The 24616-nt window shown below is 38.6% G+C and overlaps 2 protein-coding genes across 8 annotated transcripts in view; one reads left to right on the top strand and one right to left on the bottom strand.

The window, feature by feature from the left end:
• The window catches only part of LOC144058787 (piezo-type mechanosensitive ion channel component 2), a 48969-nt gene extending 26967 nt beyond the window's left edge, over positions 1-22002 (bottom strand). For 3 of the 7 annotated variants that reach the window (XM_077577313.1, XM_077577329.1, XM_077577321.1), the window contains exons 1-20: positions 18249-18492; positions 16316-16411; positions 12258-12359; positions 12098-12143; positions 11162-11321; positions 10873-11086; positions 10069-10282; positions 9795-9960; positions 8977-9084; positions 8260-8301; positions 8037-8169; positions 7776-7921; positions 6858-7124; positions 4438-4543; positions 4213-4334; positions 2388-2447; positions 1253-1401; positions 1022-1186; positions 497-538; positions 77-109 (exon numbers count right to left, since the gene is read on the bottom strand). In XM_077577313.1, coding sequence (XP_077433439.1) covers positions 77-109; positions 497-538; positions 1022-1186; positions 1253-1401; positions 2388-2447; positions 4213-4334; positions 4438-4543; positions 6858-7124; positions 7776-7921; positions 8037-8169; positions 8260-8301; positions 8977-9084; positions 9795-9960; positions 10069-10282; positions 10873-11086; positions 11162-11321; positions 12098-12143; positions 12258-12359; positions 16316-16411; positions 18249-18312 — 2435 coding nt within the window. In that variant the 5' untranslated portion in view covers positions 18313-18492. Of the gene's footprint in view, positions 1-76; positions 110-496; positions 539-1021; positions 1187-1252; positions 1402-2387; positions 2448-4212; positions 4335-4437; positions 4544-6857; positions 7125-7775; positions 7922-8036; positions 8170-8259; positions 8302-8976; positions 9085-9794; positions 9961-10068; positions 10283-10872; positions 11087-11161; positions 11322-12097; positions 12144-12257; positions 12360-16315; positions 16412-18248; positions 18493-21852 lie in introns of those variants that run through there. The other 4 variants (XM_077577339.1, XM_077577365.1, XM_077577348.1 and 1 more) reach the window with 3 other exon arrangements.
• A 200-nt stretch (positions 22003-22202) lies between these two features.
• The window catches only part of gnas (GNAS complex locus), a 29852-nt gene continuing 27438 nt past the window's right edge, over positions 22203-24616 (top strand). Inside the window, exon 1 of the mRNA XM_077577282.1 lies at positions 22203-23900. Within this exon, the coding sequence (XP_077433408.1) occupies positions 23762-23900 (139 nt within the window). The 5' untranslated portion in view covers positions 22203-23761. The remainder of the gene's footprint in view (positions 23901-24616) is intronic.

Here is a 24616-nt window from a genome sequence, read left to right as displayed (position 1 = left end):
AAAAAAAATCCCAAATTTGCGAAGACCAAGTATATTACTTATTTATATGTCTCAGTTTCAGTATTCAAATGCTTACCTTTTCCTGAGCTTTTCAATGTTTTCTTTAATACTGGAAAGAGAGAGAGAGAGCGAGAGAGAGAGAGAGAAATAATTAAATCAGCAATGATTTATTTTCAGTAAATAGCCACGTAACAGAAACAATACAAAAATACATTAAGTACTAATTAATCATAAAAAAACAATAATTAAATATTCATGCATTTTAACACTTACTAGTGCCCAATATAACAGTTAATCTTAATAGCTATACATTTTAAATAGATATAACTGAATAAAGACTATTTACATTGTTGTTGCTTCAGTGTAAAAATTAAAATGAAAGTGCTTTTTTTTTTTTTTTTTACTTATTTGATCTCTGCAGCTTTCACATGGTCATATCCAGGACCATTTTGATTTAATTTGACCTTAAAACATGAAAGGAGGGATGAAGACTTACAGGTCAGAAATCATGTTGATTGGATGTCTGAGTTCTTCTTCTCTAAGTGAAGAATGGATTAAAAAAAAAAAGGTCATTTAATTGATATATATATATATATTTTTTTTTAAAATTACTTTATTATGCTTCCCCTGAAGTGACACAAAAAAAATTAGATGGCAGAAGGTGCATAATTAACTTGTGTATCCACTTTTTGTGACATTTTTGTTCGGTCATGTGTGGCAACTTTTTAATTTTTTCCTCATGTAAAAGAAGTGCTTTAGCTCAATAACGATGAGGGAAAACTGTATCAGAGGAACACAATTTGAGGAAATACTGTACACCAATCACCAACTACCTAATTGAGACACGAGTCGCATTCTTTCTATATTGAACCCTTACACTTTATTAACATAAATAAACAATAAAACAAATGAATAAATTGCCATTTGTTGAATCTGTTTGGCTATTCTACGATTCACCAACATCCTGTACATTCGATCGCTGACTTTCTCTGTAAAATGGATTATTTGCCTTCCCTCTCACCTGGGAGCTTGCCTGACAGGAACATTGTCGATGTCACTTAGGGTCAGGAAGTCGGAGTTGAAGTAATGCAGCTGGAGAATGCAAGCCAGTAGGAAGGCCGCAGGAAGTAGGATACGGGCAAAAAGCTCCACGGTGTCATAGCGTTCCAACCCCAGATCTCGAAGACTAATTGACGATACAATGTGGAACCAACGTAAACTTTAAATCCGTGTGTCATTAACTGCGACTTACCCATCCTCGGACATGCCCATGATCTGTCGGAAGAGTGCGGACACACTTCGGAACTGGTACATGTAGATGGCGATCAACACCAACATGGAGTAGCCGACCACCACCGCCCAGAACATCTTCAGGTATCGACGCCACAAGTCAAGACGAACCTAAGTTGTAGAAACCAAGCATGACATCAACATAGCATTAATAAAAAGAAGCATAAATTATGCATAAGGAATGGCAATTTTATATACAGTAACTCACAATGACGTCATTGCCATTGGTAATGATAGTATGAGGATGGTCGTTATATTGGAAGAAAATGATCTTGGATACATTTTTCATGATACCTATACTTGCTATTGTTCAAATCCAAGTTTATTACGGACATAGACAAAATTGATAGTACCCTTCAATTGAAGATAGAAAATTCACTGAATTTACTTTTTTTTAATGGTGAAACATAATAAGGTAACTGCTTCAGACTGCATGTTTCAGATCAGTTGTTCAATACGATTTCCAGAAGAAGAAGAAAAGAAAAGAAAAAAAAAAGATTAGTCCAATGTTTTCTTCTTATTCATTTCATTTCTACGTTGAAAGCTTTGCAACAAGAATCAGTTGGCAACTTTTATTATTTACTTTTTCATAGCAGGTCTGTTAATTTGATTAAGAAGAAACGTAGTAAATTCATTCCCAAAATTGTCAGCCAATCAATAATTGATCACTATCTTTTCTGTTAATCTACCAAGGAACTCACATCCTTACTCCTGAATGCAAATAGACCACAGGGTTGCTGACGATATCCAAATAGAGAATTAATGTTGTCTTGTACCCGCCACCTATGCAGCCATTAGGCTTTGTGTGCTAAGTGAGCAGCATGCATTTGAAAGGTCAGCAGAAACACAAGAGGGGCGAGGAAAACCAGGAAAATGAGAGCAAAAAATGGATGTGTGTGCATTTCTGACTTGAAATCAATAGAGAAGGCCACTTTGAGTGTGTTTGTGCCCTGCCTGGGCTTAGATACCTTAGAAGACCTCCTGAAAAGCTGAGACCTTCTAAAGATTACTCAGATATAAGTTTCACGCTATGATTTTGACTCTTACTTAGGTAACCAGAGCAACCAAAATAACACATTAGGGGTTGGATCACAGACCTGGTACAGAACGACGAAGGAGAGGAAGAGAACAATATAAAGAATCTTGTAGACAACCACCTAAGCAAGTGATACAAAATCAAGATTAGTACATTTACATCATTACATTCTATCACATCACATTCTACACAACTGTTACCACAAGTTGAAACACTGCGGGATCTATTTTCATGACCAGCGTAGCACTGCGCAGAGGTGGGTTAAACCCGATGTTGGTAATTTCAGTGTGTAGGCTGGCTAATCTGCAAAATGGAGGGCTGTACCACTGTGGGAGTGGCTCCTATATAAGGTTTAAATCAGGAGTGTCAAACTCATATTAGCTCAGGGGCCACATGGAGGAAAATATATTACCAAGTGGGCCGGATCGGTAAAATCATTGTATATAATAAAACAATTTTTTTATGTCAATTACATGTAGATTTTCGCTATTTGCGAGCCAGCCCTAAATTGCGGGGCACAACTTTAAATATATTGCCTTAAAAAATAACACGAATGCAAATGAAACACGGCAACACTTTGCCCATAGGAGTTCCGGGCGTGTTATATCTACCTATTTTGCATATACCTGTATATTGTTCATAGAATGCATTTTGTGGTGCCGTTAATGAAGCTATAAGGACATTAATCCTTTTCATATGAATTTTTGTTTCAAACACATAAAAACTAGAGAAAAAAATCTATTCAAAGATATTAAAAATCATATAAAACAAAAACATAACCTATACACATGTTTGGGAAAAAAGGAGTAGAAAGAAGTAAACACATATGTGTACTGTAGTTGAATGTGTCCCTTATTCAGCACGTTTGTGTTTGATTTATGTTGGTCCAATCTATGACATTTCCATTAACTTACCATATAACAACATACAAGATAATATTCAATTATAGTTTTTTTTTTGTTAGATTTTTTTTAAACAAATTTATTTTGAATGCCTTTTCAATTTCTTTGATTTATGTTGGTCTATGCTTTTTTTTTTTTTTTTTAACAAACTAGCTTTAAATTGCATGTAAAATAACGACATCCAGAGCAATTCCGTGTAAAAGTTGCATTGCTCATCTGAGGATTGCTTGTGAAATTACGAATTGATATGCTTTGATTGTGGCCGGCTGATTAATTGGTCCGACATTACTCTTTTTTTTTTTCCAACCGCATCTCAAGAGTAAATCAGGATCCACAGGCATTTGCGCCACAGCGCAGATGCACTGTCTAGAAAAATAAAGCCCTGTATGTGCTTTGTATCCCCATACCAATGTTTCTAGCTTCTATCTTTATTTACAGTAGAATAATTACAGGCATCTAGTGACCACCATGTTTTTCCCGAGAGGCAATTTATTTAAGTTGAGACATTTATTTGTTCAAGTTGACCAATCATCGAGAGGTGGTCACTTTGACAGGTTATTAGGCACCAGTAGAGCATCAGATCTAGCAAAACAGTGTCATTTATGTTAAAGGAGAAGTCAACCTTAAAGATTGCCTGACAATAATATGTTATACCTGTTTTCTGAGGCTGAGCTGTGATTGGTTGTTACCTAAAACCTGAGCAACTGTGATGTAATTTTCACTCGATAGCACGTGGCAACATGGCCGCCTTCTGACGTTGATAAAAACTGCTGGATTTTGCTGCTTAACTCATATTCCACTAACGCAATATTAACCATAAAACCGTATTTAGACTACCGGGGCTGCATAGAACATATCGTTAAGAATTTTTTTTTTTTTGGGGGGGGTCGAAAATCCCCTTTAAATCTCTCATAATCCTTAAAGTTCCATGCTATGGAGTAATTTCTTTAACATGTGTTCTTTTGTTTATCGGTGCATGTGTACCGTTCCAGAGAAGCTGACCACAAAGAACATGGAACAGCAGAAGAGGATCCAGTACTTGACCAGGACCGCTTTCACTCCTGACATCAGCATGGCCACAACTGGCGACGGCTGGTTTTCCTCTGCTGAAAAAGGTAAAAACAAAGGAGAGAACGACAAGGGATTCCGACTTTTTACATTTGTTAAGTGATATGAAATCTTTGTGTCAAACAACGAGAATGAAATTACGTTCAATAACCGTGACTTCATCGAGCGATTTGGCCTTCAACCTCTGTTCCTGTCTTTCCTTTAGCTGCTGACGAAACATCAGCCAGAAGCTGAAGCTATAGAAAACCTGCAAACATAGCAACACAAAGCATGCAGAATTAATTTGCTCGACTAGCTTTGAACGGATTAACTCATGAGGTGCACTTGACTTTTTATTTGGCTTTTTTGTGTGCGTGTGAGATGCCACAAAAGGGCAATAAAAATACAGAGTTAGCAATTGAAAAGGAAATTTCTATGCAAAAAAAGTGAGCAATACAATTACGACAAGTAAATGCTATTACATATTTAAATGAATATGGCCAAGAAGAGGCTAATGTATTGTAAATGTGCTTCACACATCCCATTAACACATCTAGAAAACACCACAAAGTGACAATATCACTCTGGAAGCACCTTTCTGCTTTTTCTTCTCCATATGTCCCTGTCTGGTATCTGAAAGGGTGTGTTGTTTAACTTTGTTTTAATAGTAATAATGGTTAACTGTTTATTGCACTTGAATAAAAGCACTTGAGTGTGTTACGATGCTACTTGAAATTTTGCCTGTACATACAATAAGGTTGTACATAATATACTGTATGTACAGTATGATGTTATGTTTTCATGGGATATTTTCTGTTAGATGTTCAGGAAAATTTGGATTTTACCCATTTTGGAAGCAACATAATTGATGAAAAGTTCACACTAATTGTGTTCAAACGTGACAGTTGAATACTGATTACATTATTGCCGTATTTATCTGCTATTTAGGCTAACATTTTTAATCATTTGAATTCCTTAAATATCATTTATAATTCCATTGACATATCACCATCAATACTATACTTTTGGCTTTGTATTCATTGTACAAATATCACAAATATCGCATAATTAAATATTATTATTTATTGTCTACTGTAAGAGTTAAAATTAAATAATATCTTGGAGGCCTATTATTTGACAGTACATAGCTTGCAAGAAGTAACAACAACCATACATACAGCAAAGCAGCATATACAGTGGTGGTTGTTTAAAGAATATTTCTCTTGAGTGTTCCTTTGAAACATTTGTAAGTTATGTCCCGCTATCTTCACTAAACATGGACTGTGCTCTATCTGACTACATTGTCTTGTCACACGTCAGGAAAGCGATCCTGTCTGACTTTGTCATCCTGTGATTTAATCTAGAGGAAATATCCACCAAGCACAAACCTGCTCAATAGTCTCACCAGTCATTAGTCAATATGAAGCAAACCAGCACTGTTATGTAAAAATGTACAGAATCCAATCTATGACATTTCCATTAATTTACCATATAACAACATACAAGATAATATTCAATTATAGTTTTTTTTTTGGTTAGATTTTTTTTAAACAAATTTATTTTGAATGCCTTTTCAATTTGTTTGTACGGTACTTTCTTGTTGGTTGCACATGTAAAGTGTGAATATCGCGCTGTGACAGTTTCATATACAACGACATCTGACTTTTGTTGATATTTTCTATTTTGTTAATACCACTGTACGCATATCTAGACAGTATGCTTGATTTCTAAATAATGTAAACAAAATTCTGACATATATGTGTGGTATTATGATTCTATAAAATATTATTTATGAAGCAATTTTTGTACAAAAAAAAGCAACTTAAATTTCTTGACATAATACAAATCAATGGCAGAGATGGGCAACTGCGAATCCTGACCACATTCTGAGTGGCCCCTTCCTTGACTGATTACCCCCAAAAATATAATAATAATTGTTTGTTTTACAAACCCCAAACATCCTCCAGAAAATGCTAATAAGCACATAGTAGCACTGATACATCTCTGACATGTGGTGTATGGCTTGGCAAAAGGATCCACGCGAGGAGACACAATCTCAAACCTAAAACTATAAAAATACTGCAAAGTTAAAACACTATAATAACAACATAATATAATAAAATGAATGTTAAGATAAATGAATAAAATAAATATTACTCAAAAACTTAATTAAAATGATGGATCCTGAGCCTTTGCTTTAAAACATAAATGAATTCTGTAGCCGTGAGGTGCTCTGGCAGTTTGTTCCATAGAACAAACTGGAACAAAACAGCAACAAAAAAACTGGAACAAAACCTTCAACTGAGTGTGTCCTAATTTGAGGAATTGCTAAATTGCCAGATCTAGAGTTGCTGTAACTTAGAGCCCGCGGGGGTTCATATAGGGTAAAAGCAATTCTGAAAGATAAGATGATCCCAGACCATCAAGACACTTAAAAAAACAGTAAAACAACCTTAAAATTGATCGGCACCTACAGTATGAATGTGTATAATTTAATGCTGATCTGACTTAGGTTTGCTCAGCCTTAGCAAAGACTTGCACTCTTCTAAGTGCCACTCTCCTTTCGTGGATTTTTATGTTACCTTAGGTCCCAAGTGGATGCAGGGTGCCGGGTGATAACTGTTCAGGTCAAAGTCCGATATGACAGCCGGAGGCAGACCAGGGTACAGCTCAGCCCGGCTCAAGCGCAACCCGCTGACAAAGCCCAAAACCACGAGAACGGTGCCATACACGGCCAGAAAGGGGGCGGACATCATGGCATATCGCCGTCGGTCTCGCATCATCCAGATGATACAGGACCAGACCAGCAGGGCAAAGGTCAGCCAGTTGTTGTAGGTGATACTCCAAATCTTCAGAGCAGACATGAGTTTATTAGTCAGGACGATTTTTTTCAATCAATAGATTTTGTTTTTGTTTTTGGTGCTTCGGTAGTTCAAAGCGCTTACACAAACACCATGATTAGAAAAGTGAAAAGCTAGTTTAGAAAATCAGAGTTAGATTATTGTTAATTTAGCGATTGGGTTGCTACATTTAATTACTTTTCAGCAAGCTCCAGTGACTTAATAAATAAAAAAAACACTACCAACTTTAAATCCCACCAAGAAACAAGTGAAAGGAGCAGAATAATTTCTACATTGTTTCACACAATAAAACAAGGCATATTAAGGTAGACTTTTGGGTGGTGGGCATTAAATGCTCAAGATCGTTTAAATCTGGTTTGTGTTTCGTTTCTGTCTCATGGAGAAAAAAATAGTAGAAAATATAGTTCAATATTGTTTAATAGAAAGCATTTCTCCTCTAATTTCTGTGCATACCTTAGCAATGAGTCCATTGCTAAAATTCCTGGTCAGGCTTACTGTATAGAACACTAATGACATAATTAGAACACTAAAAACTGTTGGATTTACTCCTTTGGACATTTGGGAGCACTTACGGCTTTGTTCAAGATCCACTCAATTACAAATCTATTTATAATTCATGGTTGATCAATGCCTTCCTACCATCATGATGATGAGGGCGCTGACATAGCTGTGTTTTTGGACCAGTCTACCAAAGATGACCAAACCACTTGGGCCTGAGTCGGGAGGAGATGTTTCTGTCAGACTCGCCAAGGACTGATCAGTCCTCTCCATTTCACCTTGGCTTTCTGTTGCAAGCAGAAACAATGAAGCAGAAAACAACATTAACAAGTATTTTTAACACTCAGTGCAGCAGATAGCCAATGAATTAAAACACCCTTTGAGATATTTGATTGTGTGTACCGTGCATTGGCGAATTTACGCCTTCATAATGCGGGAGAGAGTAACAGTTGGTATAGCCAGCACCACCCAACAGGATTTCTTGATCCTCTCCATAGACACCTTGCCACGAATTGCCCCTCATTGAGATCATTGGCTTTGAAAAGAGGACACGAAATGGTGAACATTCTGACCACGTAAATATTTTTTGTGCTAACAATATAATTTAAAATTTGAATTTCTGCACCTCATTAGGTAGATACATTTCCTCTTTTGTGCTGCTCAAAAGCTGAAATTGGGGAGAAAAAAACACTTTCCGGGTCATTTCTTTTAACGGTTTCAGCATTACAGTAAATGTTTCTGTCTAAATAGTGCCAAAATAACTTATCCAAAGAGGATTACTTTTGGTAAACTTTTGAGTAAAAAAAAAAAAAATGCCACTCCATTTGTAATGTTAAGCTAAAAACACTAAATTAACTTTTTTGGGTAATTAACGACAATTACATGATAAGCAGAACTGATGGAAATGTGGGGAAAAAAGGGGAAAAAAACTTTTTGTCATCAAGAGAAGAAAATTGTGGACATAATTCAAACGACTATGTAGAAGTATAAAGTAAATTATTCCCACTTTTTTCATAAATCACGCTTTAGTACCTGCCGGTAGTTCATATTAAGTAGTATTTCTAACAAGACTAATAATATAAACAATACAACTTAACATACATTAATGAATACAAACATTCATTACACCTAGCGAAAAATGATTACTGCTGGATAAACATTTGATTGTGTCTAAAATTATTATTCATTCCAATTTTAAGGGTATAGATAATAAACCAAGACAAATATCAACAATACTGCTGTAAACAGTAACTGAACCCTAGTGAACCGAATTGGATAGCTCGGTGGTAAAGTAGTATCAGAAACAAAATACATGATTTAAAGTAGTTAAACCAGGACAAACATGCATGTTGTTTACATCCTGCTTATCTCCTGAGATGTATACAACTCTGGAGAAGCTTGGCGGAGCATCTGGAGTGTAGATTGGACTCTCATCAGCGTCAACATTATCCTAAAAACAAACAAACAACGTAAACACAAGCGTTAATGTTAAAACAAAAAAAGCATGCCATGTCATACTCTACTCTACAGGTGGTGCTGTTCTTAAAAAAAGCATGTAGTGTTTCAATTACGGTATCACGGTGTCGCATGTAGTTGGAGCATCTATTTTGCTTTCAGGTACTCTGACTTCCTCCTACATACCAAAATTATTGCAGTTAATCTCGGAATGAACGTGAGTCGAGGGTGACCCCCAACTCTTGCCTAAAGTCAGCATGGATATGCTCAACTCACTCATGACCCTGAACAAATATACAGAATATACAGAACTGCAATGCCCTACTCTATCAAGCAGATGGTGCTGCTGTAAAAAAACAAAAAAAACAAAAAAGGGATTCAAATGACAGTGTAAACACTCTCGTCTCATAATCATTATTGTACAAATTTCCTTAGTGTGTTTCATAAATCAAAATTTGGTTCCTGCTGTTTCTCCCTGACTTTTCTCTGTTGTGCAGCACAGTGAAATTAGTATACAGTACAGTACTGTAAATGCCCTTTTACACTATGGACTCGGGTCAATAATAATTGTGCTCTACAAATTCCATCTCACAATCTTATCATGACGTTCCCATTTTTTTCCTTGAGGTTGTTGAGTTAGAAATGTTGAAAAATGTTTATTTCATTTAGCCGAGCAGCACAAAGATAAACACAATGTTGACCAACCTCCTCTGTGGTATGGACCCATTTATGCAGCAGTGTAACCAGAGTGTAATACAGCAGCAGCAGAACAAATGGGTTGATGAAGTCAGGCCAGGTAACATTGGGCTGTAGACCAAGCATGTACGGGTCAGAACTGTTGGTTCGGATCACTCCTGTCATTCCAAACAACCTGTGACATGGACAGACATCCAAAAGGATAAATAAAATACAACACTGAAATCTCAATACAGTACTCTTCTCTGTAGCCAGTGATTGTAGTTTTTGGATAGCGGGAAACCTTGCGTAGATATCATCAGGCGGCACAAGCTGCTGGGACAACGGCAGCTGGTAGACGTAGAGTGCTAGAAGGTGCCCTCCGCAAAAGATGGTCATCATCACACAGAGGGAGCTGAAGAGAAGCAGACTGATCGATCGGCCAATCACCCACCACCACACCAGTCCGAGGAAAGTCCCAAAATATACAGCAGAGGTAAGGGACGGAAGTGTGATACCTGGGCATATACATACATAGTATGAAAATAACGCGATATCTGCAACAGCATTTATACAACCGTAACTTTATTGACAAATGTATTGGGACACCCCTCATCAATTAATCTTAGATTGTTTTGAATATAATTTGTGTGTATATTCGGCATTAGAGTTTTCTGCTCCTCTAATGTCTTTTAACTTTCTATACATTTCTCTTTCGCTTCGTTTTGGAGCCACGCCAACATTTATGAGTTCAACTGTTTTCAACAAATGAGGGCGGCAGAACAGTATTTTTGAAGGATCAAACATGCAATGATGAGCGTACTGGAATGCTGAAAGTACGTTTTTGGCACTTTGAGAGGTAAAATTTAGGCTCATTAAATCAACAAAGCTATCATAATTATGGCTATAGTCAATTTTTTTTTCCTGTATTATAGAAAAGAGGCAGCAAGGAATCTGGCACCCAAACTCAAAGTATTATCAAATGGTAAAAGCTGTTATGGCTGCAAAGGGGGACGGACCACTTCCAGATTTCACATCCGGCAGGTTTAAACAGCAATGTGTCGCAATTATGTTGTATTGTCCAAACAGTATATCGGCTGCACTTTACCTGCCAGTCCCAGTAGCAAAGTGACAACCACTTTCCCTGCTGTGTTCATGATAGCAGATAACAGCAGCCTAAAGCCGGCCGCAAACATCAGCAGCTTCTGAACAAACTGAGGTGGAACGGACTCGACCGGCACCGTGCTCTCATCAGAGCTCTCATCCGAGCTATCAGAGGATTCGCTCCCTCCATCGGACTCTGTGTCGGAGGTCTCCAGGTCCTGCCAGAAACCAAAAAAAGCAGAGTCATGTCTCTATGTTGATTTCTGATTCGCTTTACCTTCCTGACTCCTTACCTCAGAGTCAGAGGGCGGGATCCCATTTTCGTGGAGATTGACCTGAGGTGCAGCTCGTAGTAGCTTTTTGCAGAGTCTTATTATGAAGAGAGTGGAGACTAGGAGGCTCACGTCTGGTGCCAGAAGGCGCACAATGTTCCCTGGATCGACAGAACTGAATCTAGAAGTGAAGATTTATTTATTTTAATTTGGATCAATCACAGAAATAACCAGAATGTCCATTTTATTCATTAAGGAAAGTTTTTTTTTTTTAAGTAGAATTTCTAAACTGAACCAAGTCAGAGGTTGTACCATTTGGAATTCAAGCAAAATATTAGGGGTGAAAAAATAAAAACTAATACACCTGACAAAAAGATTAACTCTGCAAGTGTTTGGGCTTGCCTTTTGTTTTTCATGTGTTTTTTAAATTATTGTTATTTTTTTTGTAGTTGCAATAATTATTCCAAAAGAAGGAGCATCTTCTACAACTTAGGGATATTAAGAGAAGGACAACATGATCTGACTAAACAACAAAAGTTACCAGAAATAAGTGTGGTAACCTTATTATCATAGTGTTATGATGTTATCAAAATGAAGCATTTTATTTATAATAATTTAAAAAATATATAAATTAGATTTGTGAGACACGTCTTAAGTTAAGCGTTTTATTGCTATGTTTAATATTCAGTGCTTTAATTTATTTTTAGTAAATGTTAAAATGTTACTTCCATTACCGTTTACAGTTAAATTGTCTTTTGATGGCGACAGTTTGACTCTAAAACAGAATATTTCTTATTCAATAATTCCTTATTGTATATATTTTTTTTAATCCAGACAAATTGAAGGTCAACCAGCATCCTAGACTAGTTGTGCTGTATGCAATCCAGGTGCATTGAATTCAATGTTATGTATACATCGGGTAAGATCTTTAAGAATGCACTGAATGTGACCTCATACCTCACAATGCCCACATGGTAGAGGAAATCCTCCCAGTAGCCACTAACTGTTGAAAAGATCATCGGGTGAAGCACAAAAGCTGGTCAGGACACTTCATGCTGGCAGGCAGTGATTTTGGAATATTGATAAGAGAAAAAAAATCACTCCTGTGTTACTCTACCCTGTGGGGTGATGTAGGCGAAAGGGATCTGCATGAAGCACTGCAGGGTGAGGAATGTGAAACTAGTGTAGATGATCCTCCTTAGGAACTGCCCTGTGTTACCTAAAGAGAATAATAAAGAAGAAGAAATACGGTTAAAACATAAATTTTTTTAAAATCCATCCATTCATCCATTTTCAACACCACTTATTCTGTTCAGGGTCGCAGGGTGCTGGAGAACTAATTGCTAGTCAGTTGCAGGGCATTTACATCACACTGTCACTGAGTGGTAACTGAACCCACGCCGCCTGCACACAAGTGAGTGTACCACTACACCATCAGTGGTTACAGAGTAGAACACATTCAAATTAATTGGCATGCACTATTTGCAAGTAGGAGGCAAGAGAACTCACATTCTATCATTCTATACCCATGTAGAAGTATAGAAACCTGTGTTTAAAAAGAACAACACTCTGGGAAAATAAAAGTAGGCTACTGATTCAACTGTACAGGTATAGCTTACTACTTTGATAACTTGGCACGAGAAAAAAAAAACACAAAATAGTTTCTCCTTTTTATTAATTAACTATACTGCAGTGCTCATACCGAGAAGAAGAAAAAATCATGTTACATGTCACATTGTTGTGAGCTATGGTATTTAAGCCTCGGCTCGACTTTAATGCTATGCTAATGTTCTCGTAGCTTGCTAACGTTGCGACCTGGATACAATTATTTTTTGTCCACTGAGGTGTAAGACTGTCTTTGGCTGACCAGCACAGGAGACAGAGAGCACAAAAGGACAGATATTGTCATTGATATTAAAAACAGAGGTATGAGTAAAGGTAAAATAAGATATATAAGTACAATATCAAGGTAGAGAACCTCAGGACATACAGTATGTATGAATTGGCCACTTTACTGAATTCAAGATCGCGATGGCTTTTGGTATTGAGGTAAATAACAATTCCGATATTGCATTAGTATTCCTAATTTAACTATGAAGTGAGAGTGTTGTTTATCTGTTGTCTCATCCTGGTCCATTTTAGGCCACTGAACTACCTTTAAATTTCAAAGGGAAATGCAACAAAAAGTTAGCTTGATGACTGACACTCCAATGAGTAATTTAAAATGTTTATAGTGTACCCAGGAGGTGTAACAACCTGAGCAGGTGATTCCTTATCACTAAATATTTGGGAGTCGCAATATTGAATATTCATTTGTGGGCATGCGCCACAATTTCGGGAGACAGGCATTCCTTTGACACTTGTGTGTTTTATAAACAGAATAAAATCTATTCACAACCAACTTGGCTGTGTCAAAGGAAGTTTAGCACCAACCCAGCAATCGCTCAGCGGCAACTATCGCTGGGACAGACCTCACCTCTCAAAGAAAATACGCAAAAGTAAACTACATTTTGCACCTCCCAGACTTTAGAAAATCAAACTGTAAATTTAAATTAGATAATGATAATGTAAAGAAATACAGCTTACCTGTGTAAAAAAGCTTTGTCAGAGTTATCAGTGTTCATATCAGTTATCAGTTAAGGTTAAGTGCTCTAATATTTTCAGGTTCTATTAATAACTTTTTTTTTCTCCTTTGTGTTACATGACTGTAGAATGGATAATGTTATTACCACTGTAGTTCATCATTAAAGTTAAGAATAACTGTGCTTATCTTACTAAACAATGGTGTCAGTTTGACCTCTAACAGATTATTTTGATGATGACATTTATTGGAATAGATTATATTCTATTCTTGCGAGGTCCCACTGTAGTTTAGTTGTGTGTTTATAATGAGAAGGTTAAATGCATTGTACATAGTATTAATAATTCTAGCTGAGCCAGCAAGATAATTATTGATGTTCAGGGTTTTTTCCCCCCCTAAAAGCTTCATATCACTTCAACCTCTCTCCTATTAACTGTATACATCATACGTAATCTCACATACAGAGATGGTTTTACAAAAACCTGACAAGCACAACTACACATTTACACACATGCAGGATGCTGCATACACACTTGGGCACTTAGGCTGAGGAGAGCAAGCTCATATTAGGAGGGTGAACATCATTGTGGGCTGGATGGAGCTTTAAGAGACTCAAAGACTGAAAGGCAAACAGTTTTTAGATGGACAGTAAAAGAATAGTAGAATGCTGACATCACATGTTTTAATTCCTCACTGTAATTACCAAGCTATGTATAATTGATTTCACTGTTCCAACCACATCCCCTTTACAAAGTGTGTGTGTTTGTGTGCATTTGTGTTTGAGGGGTGGCTTTAAGTTATTAAATATAGTGAGCAAAATAAGGCAAATCGACACACAAATTCACACCCCAAAAGTTTTGGCTCAATTCTCTTTTATCATAGTTCACTATTTCATGCTATAACACATAGTTCATATTAAAGAGACTGTGTATATGAATTTTTGCCAACTAATGGTGAACTAATAGAACCCAACAACCTAATTTCAAAACGCATGCATTATGAAGCACGCTAACTACGGTGCCTCACAGAGACCATACTTTACTAGCCTAGCACCAATTACTACGTTCACTAAGTTTGTCTCCATCTATCGATAACAGAAAGATGGCGGCGAAACATGTCAGCCTTCTGTAAAATGAGGCACGACCAATGTGGCCCAGAGGGACCACACTCCGGTTCTGTGAGCAAACGAGTATCTCGGCGAGCGACGGCGACTTGGCAACTGGTGTGAAGCCTGGCGAGCCACGCTGAAATACCGAGCGAGCCGGATTTAGCCGGAGCAGCTAACAAGCTAGCAGGAGTTAATCAGAGCCATAGGCTGGAGTGGCTAACAAGAGCGGCTAGCGGGAGAAGCTAGTAAAAAAAAAGAAAAAAAAAGAAGCTAGTAAATCTTGCGAAAGCAAAACAGAAGGTGACAAGCGACAGGAGCACGAATCACAATACTCAGCGACGACCAACTGCAGGCCCCAGCTGTGGAAGGTAAGCGGTGGTCGACCCATTGGGTCCGACACTCGAAGTTGTCCTTTGGGCATCCGTAGTAGGAGGATGGCGGTGAAACATGGCAGCCTCTTGTAAGGTGAGACTACAGCCATTTAAAAGAATTAGTGATTACTAGATCTACGATTATATTTGTAAAAAAATACATTTATCACTGACTGTCACTTTAAGAAAAAGGTGTGGATAGGCTATATTCTCTCAATAAATTGGTTTGGGAAGAAGAAATAATGTGAAAGTTTTACCCTACTCTCTGCTGTATGAACACTAAAACAAATGCTAGTTCATATCTATTCAAGTGAAACGCTCCTGAGGTTATAAAATTCTGAAGTTGACCAAAATATTTGGGGAAAATGCCCCTCTAAAAAATGTAAAATTGCTAACTTTGTCAAGCATGATTTCACATGAGACCTCAACATCCATCCCTCCATTTTCTATTCAAACCGCTTAGCCTCATTAAGGTCGCCGGTGAGCTGGAGTATATCCCGGCTGATTTTGAGCGAGAGGCGGGATAAACCCTGGATTGGTTGGCAGCCTTTCACAGAGCTGTATGTTTTGAGATACTTTACAAGTTACAAATAGAAAGTTACTTACAAAGTTCAGGTAGTGTGTTGTTTTACTACAAACAGTGGTTAACCTCTTTTTACACTTTTATGACAGTTAAGTGTTGAATAATTATATCATGCATGAGGCGCATCTGGGATGCACTGGCATTATGCAGTGTCGTGTTTACAACTCTATGACTGTTAAAACAGGTACATTTTGTGATCGCAACAGTTTGAGAGTAAGATTTTTTTTGACACTATACGTTCTTAAACATGCTGTTTTTACAAGATGTGTTAAATAAAGACTTAATATTGTCCATGTGTTTCAATATGAACGTGAATAGTTGTCTATATTGTGAATGGCTATTAACCAGTCCAGGGTGTACAACGCCTCTCACCCAAAATCAGCTGCGAGATGCTCCAGCTTACCCGTGACCTTAATTAGAAAATTGATGGGTGGATGGATAAATGATTCTAAATTACAGATGTATCTCCACATTTGTACAGTATATTGTGTTTCCAATGGAAACGTTGTTTAAAAACTAGGAGGACTCTCACCTTTCATTGTGAGCAAACTTGGATTTGGCATCAGTGGCAAGGTGAGTACAAACAGGAAGTAGACCACGGACAGTCCATTGTATCGGAAAGCGGCAGCTGTGTTGAGAAAACCGTTTTATTTTTACTCAATCAAGTTCAGCCTTGCGGGAGGGAAAATGCAGATGATTAGAATCACACTGGCTACACTGTGCACATTACCAAAACATCACCCAACCTGGAAATTAATTCACTCAAATTAATTAAATTAACTTAAATTGGTGCTTCACACAGTTTGACGTTGTGCCATAAATTGTATATTCATGCATCACTTTTTAATGAACACTCTACCACCAAATACTTTCAATTGTTGTTTCTTAAGCAGATAACACAAACTTTGACTAGTAGGTCAATAAAAACCCAGCACACACACATTTATATTACCATTAACATTTTTAAAAATCTGAGAAATAGATAGTGTATAATTATTTACTGAATGAAACAACAAATCACAGGAGCTAATATGAACATTTGTCTTAAAATCTATGATTAATATAAATGTACAATAGCTAATTACCATTACTCAGGCTTATTGTATTAATTATACTCTCAGTTACTCATAAAAACATGATGATGACTTTAATGTCTGCAATTGGCTTGTGAGCAGTCCGGGCTGTACCCCGCCTCAGGCACCAAATCAGCCGGGATTAGCTCCAGCTCAACTGCAATCCTAATGGTGATAAGCGCTTTAGAAATTGGACAGATGGATTTAAATGTGTAAACTGCCTCCATCAAAAGAAGTGACTGGACTGCACATTTTACTCAGGAATGTGCTTTTGCTCCTCAGGCTATAATAACTTTCTCTACTCTCATAAATAAATCTAAAAAACTATACTGTAGAAATTATATTGCAATTTGCATTGTGTTCGTGTGTGTGCGCATGTGTGTGCGTGTGTATGCGAACATGCATTTGTCCGGGATTAGATCATAACCTATTTGTTTTACTGCCATTTTTGTCGTGTTTTTCTGTGAGTCATGCATGATTTATGAGGATTAATTCTGTCCCTGAGTGTGTTATTCTTTGGTGTTTATTAACCAAACATTAATAAAATTATTATTATTCATATATATATATCATTATCTGTACATTTTTTATTCACCAATAAATGAAAAAAATGAGAATGCACATTATTTATTGAGTTATATATTTATAACAATAATAATAATAACAACAACAACTACAATAATAATAATATTAATACTACTATTACTACTAATAATAATACAGCGCCTTTCTCAGTGAGGATGAGCGGTAAAGATGATGTATAACAACAACGCTGCTGCTACTACTACTACAATTACTACTACTAATTAAAATAATAATAATAATAATGTTATTATAAGTAGTAATAAAATATTGATATTATTGTAATCATCATCATCATTATTATTATTATTATTATCATAGGCCTGACTTATTTCACACAAGGGCACTTAATATCTCATGAGGGTAATGAAAATATTGAGGTCAAATAAATTATATTTATCTGCTTACCTTTGTGAACACAAAACTATTATGCTAATTTCTGGTTTCACATGAAAACTCAAATTTGTGCAGTTTGATAGCCCTCGTTTCTGTCACACGTGTAACACATTGACTTTTACTGAAATTGAAATAGTCAGCATTAATGCACTACATGATGATGGATGAACTATTTTCATTTTTATGATAGATGGGTTAATAAGTTTGTGAAACACTGGGTATATGCTGATTAACCTATGAAATAATGTTAAGTGTCCCTGGGTCCCTGGAAAGACGCTAGCATGAAATTATTTCCATTATTTCCTAATGGAGACAATTTAATGGAATTAAAACTAATTAGATTCTCACAAATTCAGAAAAATATAGTGAATTATTTCGCTACTCTCTCCGCAATTCAAGCATGACAAGACTCACCAGCTAGCAAGTTGAGTGGCAGAAATAAGTTGTACAGCATCCCGACCACCATGTCCCCAGCCATGACTCCTTCCTCTTTTACGATGCTTATCGTCCTTACTTTTTTTCAATGATGCAATCGTCCTCACAAGCAGGACAACATGGTAAAAAGGTTCATGGTCTCACACATGATCCAAAAAGGAGAGACTGAGTCAGAATAAAGTTTGTGATCCACAGAGCCCAAAGGGAATGAGGAGAGGTCTCCTCTCACGTAGGAGGATGAAGAGTATCTCTGCTCTTCTTCAGTTCCTCTTTCCCCCTCCCTCACCTCTTCTTGCTCTCTTTTTCTCTCAGCGTTACTAATGGCTTGTGACCAAACATCCCTGTTACTACGCTGAAATTGAGGCTAATCTTCCTCTAGGGATAGTCTGCTGTCATTACATCGCCGACAATCATAAATTTATTGCTCGTAAAATAGAGTGACTTGGTGAACTGTTATGGTGATCGTTGCACTGCGCCATTTGTCTAATTCCTGTGAGTGTTCACTTTCGTCTATCTTTGCATGAAATGAGTTAATTAGCTTTCGGCATTTCTGACCCCATGCTCATAATCACACTGCACTTTTTGTTTGCTTACAGTGGCATAAGGCTGGCTCATCACATTTGAGCTGCAGGGTGAGGGGAAGTGTATCTAATATTCATGGCTGCCAGGCCATTAAGCACCGGTGTGACGACAGAGGAATGATCAATGCTTGGACAAGCAAATCTGATTTTTTTAATACTAAATATTTGAATATAAACATTGCCCCTTGTGAATATAGTGGAATTTCTATAGTGTGTCATTACCAAGTGTGCTACTTCTATTTAGCACAGTCCTTCTAAAATATGGGGGCGGACTCTCTGGGGGAGGCGTGGTGTGATACCAGGTGGGTGTGTGACGTGTGACTCCGGGGAACATGTTTTTTGTTTGGTGGTTAAACTGGAATGAAGTGTAATGGCACATCCACTACAGTGGGTGGCAATGGTACTCTCATTGTCAGAGTGTGCGCAGGGAGTCTTAGTGCTTAGGTGTAGGTTTGCTGTTTTTTTTTTTTTTGCATCAAACATGCGGTATATGAGGGTAATGGAAACGTACCTACTGTTATGCAGAGTTGTACTTAAAACAATTACAAGTGTTTTCTTCCTTGTGGGTCGTAAAAGAAAATAATTGAGAAGCAATGATTTAGCAGCAAGTAGTATTGTATTTATGAAAATGATGCTGTGTAGCCGTCGCAGTATTAAGGGTGTCATTTTAAGCAAATATACACTCTAGACAGAAAAAGTATTGAGACATCCTTCTGGATAGAGAAGACCAGTTGACCAAGACACCGTTTACTGTTCTGGAAACAGTTTGGGCAAGGCCCTTTACTGTTCCCATGTCCGTAAAGGCAAGCTTGGATGAGTTTGGAGTAGTGATGGGCATGACAGTTCTTTTAAGTGAACTAAATCTTTAGAATCAGTTCATTAAAAAGAACTGTTTAAAAGATTCGTTCATCGAATCGATCGTCTACGCATCCCCCACCCCCGCCGGTACGGACGTAAAAAAACAACAATACACAGTTAATGTTATGTTGCTATATTTGTTGTTATGAGTGTGTTTCTATCAAAAACAAAAGTACGTTCACTCACTGAATCATTCCTGAACCGGAATTGACAACACGTTCACTCACTGACTCGTTCACTCGCTGATACGTTCGTGAACCGGAAATGGCAACATGTTCACTCACTGACTCGTTCACTCGCTGATCCGCGTTGGCTAACGCCAATAGCATGGGAGTACGTTCGGCCGTGTCTGGCGCAGGCTGCTGATTGGTCGTTCGCGAAGATTGACGACATGAGCGTGGCTGAGCTCAAATGAACTGAGAAAAGAACGGATCACTTCCTGAAGTGATTCGTTCTTTTTGAACGAAATCTACGTGAACGACACAACACCAGTTTGGAGGGGAAGAACAAACTCATTCGAACTGAGATTGGAGCAGAGCAATGTGAGCCTCTCTCAAGGCTGACATTGCACCTCTTCTGGATGAATGGAAAACAGGTTCACGTCACTTTGAAGGAAGCTGCTCTAAAGAGATGACCAAATCCATATTCTATACTTCACACTAATGATCACACCTGACATGCCAAATTGTGTTCATGGAGGACAGATCTTAGATGCATTTATCATTACTGTACACATAAGTCCTCAGCCACCTCTGTCTTATGTCTACAAACAGTGTTCAAATCCAAATCCTAAAATAGTTATTGTGCTCAAGGATCTTAAGTATCTGTTGAGAGATTCAAATCATTAGACCTTGGCCAACAGTGACATCATCCTATATTTTGTTCCCTTCAGTTCTGAACAAAGTACATTCCTCATTTTACCTGTTGCAATCCTTCACTCACTGATTTCACAGGCGATAATTAAGCCTCGGTCTGCTCAGCCCACTCTAATCAGTAAACTGTAGCTACACACTACGTAGTCCATGAGGATTCCTGTTTTGACAATCCAAGTTGGTGTTATGCACAGTGTTGGAAGAGTGCTGCCACCTTGTGTATAATGGACCTCAAAGCAATAAAATGTTGGTCCTGGTCTGAATGATAATTTTCTCTCCATGATAGATGCCTGACCAAAATCAGGCCCAGTTACTGTTATGGATGTACAGTACACGGCTTAAGGTGCCCGTAACGTTAATGTCCATGAAAACAAGACCAGGGACACCAATACAGAGTTGGATCTTGGTCTATCTGGAATCCCAAACACTACGGGTCAGTAATTCCATTACCCCTCACCCTGAGTAGCATAGTCACCGGAAGATTACTGAGTCTTAAGCAAGGTACACACATATTGACATTAGGCCTAATACAAACAGTAGCCTATGCAATCAAAATCAGCACAGACCAGTTCCTTGGATGTATGTAAAATACTTTCTGGAGCAATTATCCTGGCGTGAGGTGTGATGAGTGATTTTTTTGCCCTTAATCTGCTTGGTCGAGGGAGTCAACCTTAAATGATAAACCTGATCGATATTTACAATTATAAATCCTGTCGTGGAAGTCAACACCAAGTTTGATCGAGCCATAAACTCTGTGATTGTGATTGTGATGAGAAACGTAACGATAGGCAATTAAGAAGCCACCTGATGCTCACACTGTTGCCGGACATAAATAGAGTTTGTTGAGTGTTTTTGTATGACAAGTCTCAGAAGCCATTCACCATAATAACAATGGCATGGTGAAAAGTTTGCAACTACATCATGAAAGGAACTTTGACGATAATATCAATGACGATAAATATCGCCCACCTCTAGCAGCTAATGCCAGTATTGGAATCTGTCGATCTTACTCTGAATGATCAGTATCGGAATCAGCAGCACAAAAAACCTGAACGTATACCACCCCTAGTTAATATGTTAAAAATTGGAGTGTACCGAGTGGCGGCCTGTGTCTGGGCACTTGCCTGACTTAATGCACTTTTTAATAACATCAGTATGACAAAGAAAACCATCAATATATTACAATACTGTACAATAACACAGTATATCAATTAGCCAGTACCTCAATGATCATGTTAAATATGTGCAAATTTTTATTTTGAATCAACCAACCTGTTGATATGTAAACTACAGCCGCCGCCATACCGTCTCGCTTCAAAGCAGTTTACCTCAGGTAACATCTTTTCAACTCACAGCACACATTCGAATTAGTGGGATAGAGAAGAAAGCTAAATCAGCCATTCAAGCCATATTGACCCTGCATTCTGACCTTTTAGTTTACAAAAGCTTTTGCAACCCGGAAGTGTGACGTGATAGCGAGGACGCTGATGCCTGGTCACATGACCATGAAACCAATGGCCTCTGGTCCCAGCACTACAACGTCACAATCTCTCTCTCTCTCTCTCTTACTCACTCACTCTCTCTCTCTCTCTCTCTCTCTCTCTCTCTCCTTCCCAGGGTTCAATGAGCGCGGCGTGGCCCCACCCCGTCTCTCGCAGATTCTTGCCTAGCCCACCCTCAATGTAGGCTCCTGTTCTCGGAAAAAGAGAGAGCGAGAGAACATGTGGGAGAAGTAGAAGAAAAAAAAGAATAAGCTCCAAGAAGAATCACTACTTCCCTCGTTTTTCGACCTCCACAAGCCTACGCCCGGCAGCTGAGCGACGACGGCGGTGGAAGAGGAGGAGTAGGGCGGCCTAGGCGGCGCGAATGTGCTGCTACGACTAGCTAGCGTGTTTGCTTTTTTTTCTTCTTTTCTAGTCAATGTAATTGCACATGCAGTGTGCTAGCCTGTATCTTTTTTTTTTGCGACCGACCTCGGAACTATGGGGGAGAAAAATGCATGTATGCGTACGAGCGTGCGTGTGAGTGCACGTACAGGCCTCATGTAGGCTCCTCTCAGTCCAGTCTGACAGCCAGCTGCTTTTCACCCTAACAACAAACCTGGAGACATTTTGAGGCTGCTCCCCTCCACCTCCACACACATACACACTTCACGCCTCCATTTTCTGCTTTAATTGTGACTCGGGATTATTCACGTGTTGAATTTGGACCCGAACCGGCCAGAAGCAAAGTGTCACGGTGCGGGATCGTTTGTGATGTGAGGGGCTGATAACACCAAGCCAGGGACATACACGCTCGAGACCCCGGAGGAGGGCCCCCTTCTTTTGGAGAAGAAAAAACAGCAACCCGAATAAGGAGTAGAAATCGGGGATCCGTGTTCGGAACCGGCCCAGAAGGCTGTGGCTGTTGCTGTCTGGCTCAGCTAGCTGAGGAGAAGTGGTCCGGAAGCAATGAAAATATCTCATATGTAGCTGTAGTTGGGTGTTCTTCCTTTACTTCCTACTGGTGGGGCCCTTATCAACAAGACCACCGCCGAACAGAACCAATTGGATCGGCAAAGAAAATGCGTGTTTTGAAAGGAGGCTTGGGACCGAGCCGCGCTACCATGCGGGTGAGGGCCACACTCACGCCGATTTGCGCTCCCTTTTGCGAGCAGCAGTGAGACGCAAGACCCGGGCTTTGGCTCATGCACACCGGGCTTCTCTTCTGCTCCCCGTTCGTCTTCTCCGAGAACAGCCACAACTTTCGCCGTTGTTGTCGATATTTCAAGTCATCGTTGTCATTTGTTGAGACACAAGTAACGTCAAACTGAAGGGTGGGAAAAGCCACGGAAAAAAGAGAAAGGGGATCCGGCCTTGTCGGTGGCGTCAGCAACTCCGATTGCTCCCATTTTGGGGGGCAACAAAACTTCCTCCACGGACATAAATTACAAATATTCTGTATCTGGGCTGAGAGGCTAGTACCCACTACCGTTTTTTTTTTGTTTTTTTTAAACCAGGCCATTGGGGGACATTTCTCCGCGTTTGTGGCTCTCCTACCTAACCCTCGGGTCAAACGTGGGCTCCAGACTGATGTCCACGTTAGAGATATTTATTAATCTACCAACACTCGTGTATACTTAGACCACCTTTTACCTCCCCTTGGACTCCCCTTTTTTTGTTTTGCTTTTCCCTGAGGGAAGATGGGTTGTTTGGGCAACAGTAAGACTGAAGACCAGAGAAATGAGGAGAAGGCCCAGAGAGAAGCAAACAAAAAGATAGAGAAGCAGCTCCAAAAAGACAAACAAATCTACAGAGCAACACACAGACTATTGCTGTTAGGTAAGTGGTTTCATTTCTTGGATCAGTGCAAATGGCAGCTTGCAAAACAGTGGCATTGCCAAAATGAAGCTACCAAACTAATATTCAGTGGGTGATTGGCGACAATGTGGTGATCAATTAACAATCTTTTTCATAGTGTAAGTAAATGTTTCTGTTTACTAACACTTTTATTATGTGAAATGTTATTGTTTTGGTTATACAGTAGCCACTCGTGTAATTTGAGTGTTGCCAACACAACTCTGTGGAAGTGAACAGACACAACATGTGGTTGTGTGTTGGGCGATGGGCTGGGGCTCCACGTTACATACGAGTTTCTTGACCGTCTCCCCTCCATTAACTCCTCCTCTCCATGTTCATTTAGACCTCAACGTTTTGGTCTACTTTTTTAAAAGTACAAATATGACAGTCATACCATGGCATGAAAGACACACCCATATTATGTTGCGGAGGAAGTTGTGGCGACTTGAACAAAGCAGAAGGGCAGGATTCACATGAAAAGAAAAATGTGCTTGGTTGTCTAACATAACTGACATTTTTCTCTTACATTTGTTTTGATTTCACCCAAGAGCTTTGCCATTGATAAACAGATTCAAACTCAAGAATAAAATTAACATTGTGCTGAATGAACTTTTGAGTTGTTCCAAAAATTTCTCTTTTGAAGTGCAGGACCTTCACTACATGATGAAAGGCCAGATTATATACAGAAAGGCAATGTT

Source organism: Vanacampus margaritifer, chromosome 1 (assembly GCF_051991255.1).
Source record: "Vanacampus margaritifer isolate UIUO_Vmar chromosome 1, RoL_Vmar_1.0, whole genome shotgun sequence".
NCBI lineage: Eukaryota > Metazoa > Chordata > Actinopteri > Syngnathiformes > Syngnathidae > Vanacampus > Vanacampus margaritifer.
The sequence above is the reverse complement of the archived record's forward strand: the minus strand, read 5'-3'. Positions and strand labels throughout refer to the sequence as shown.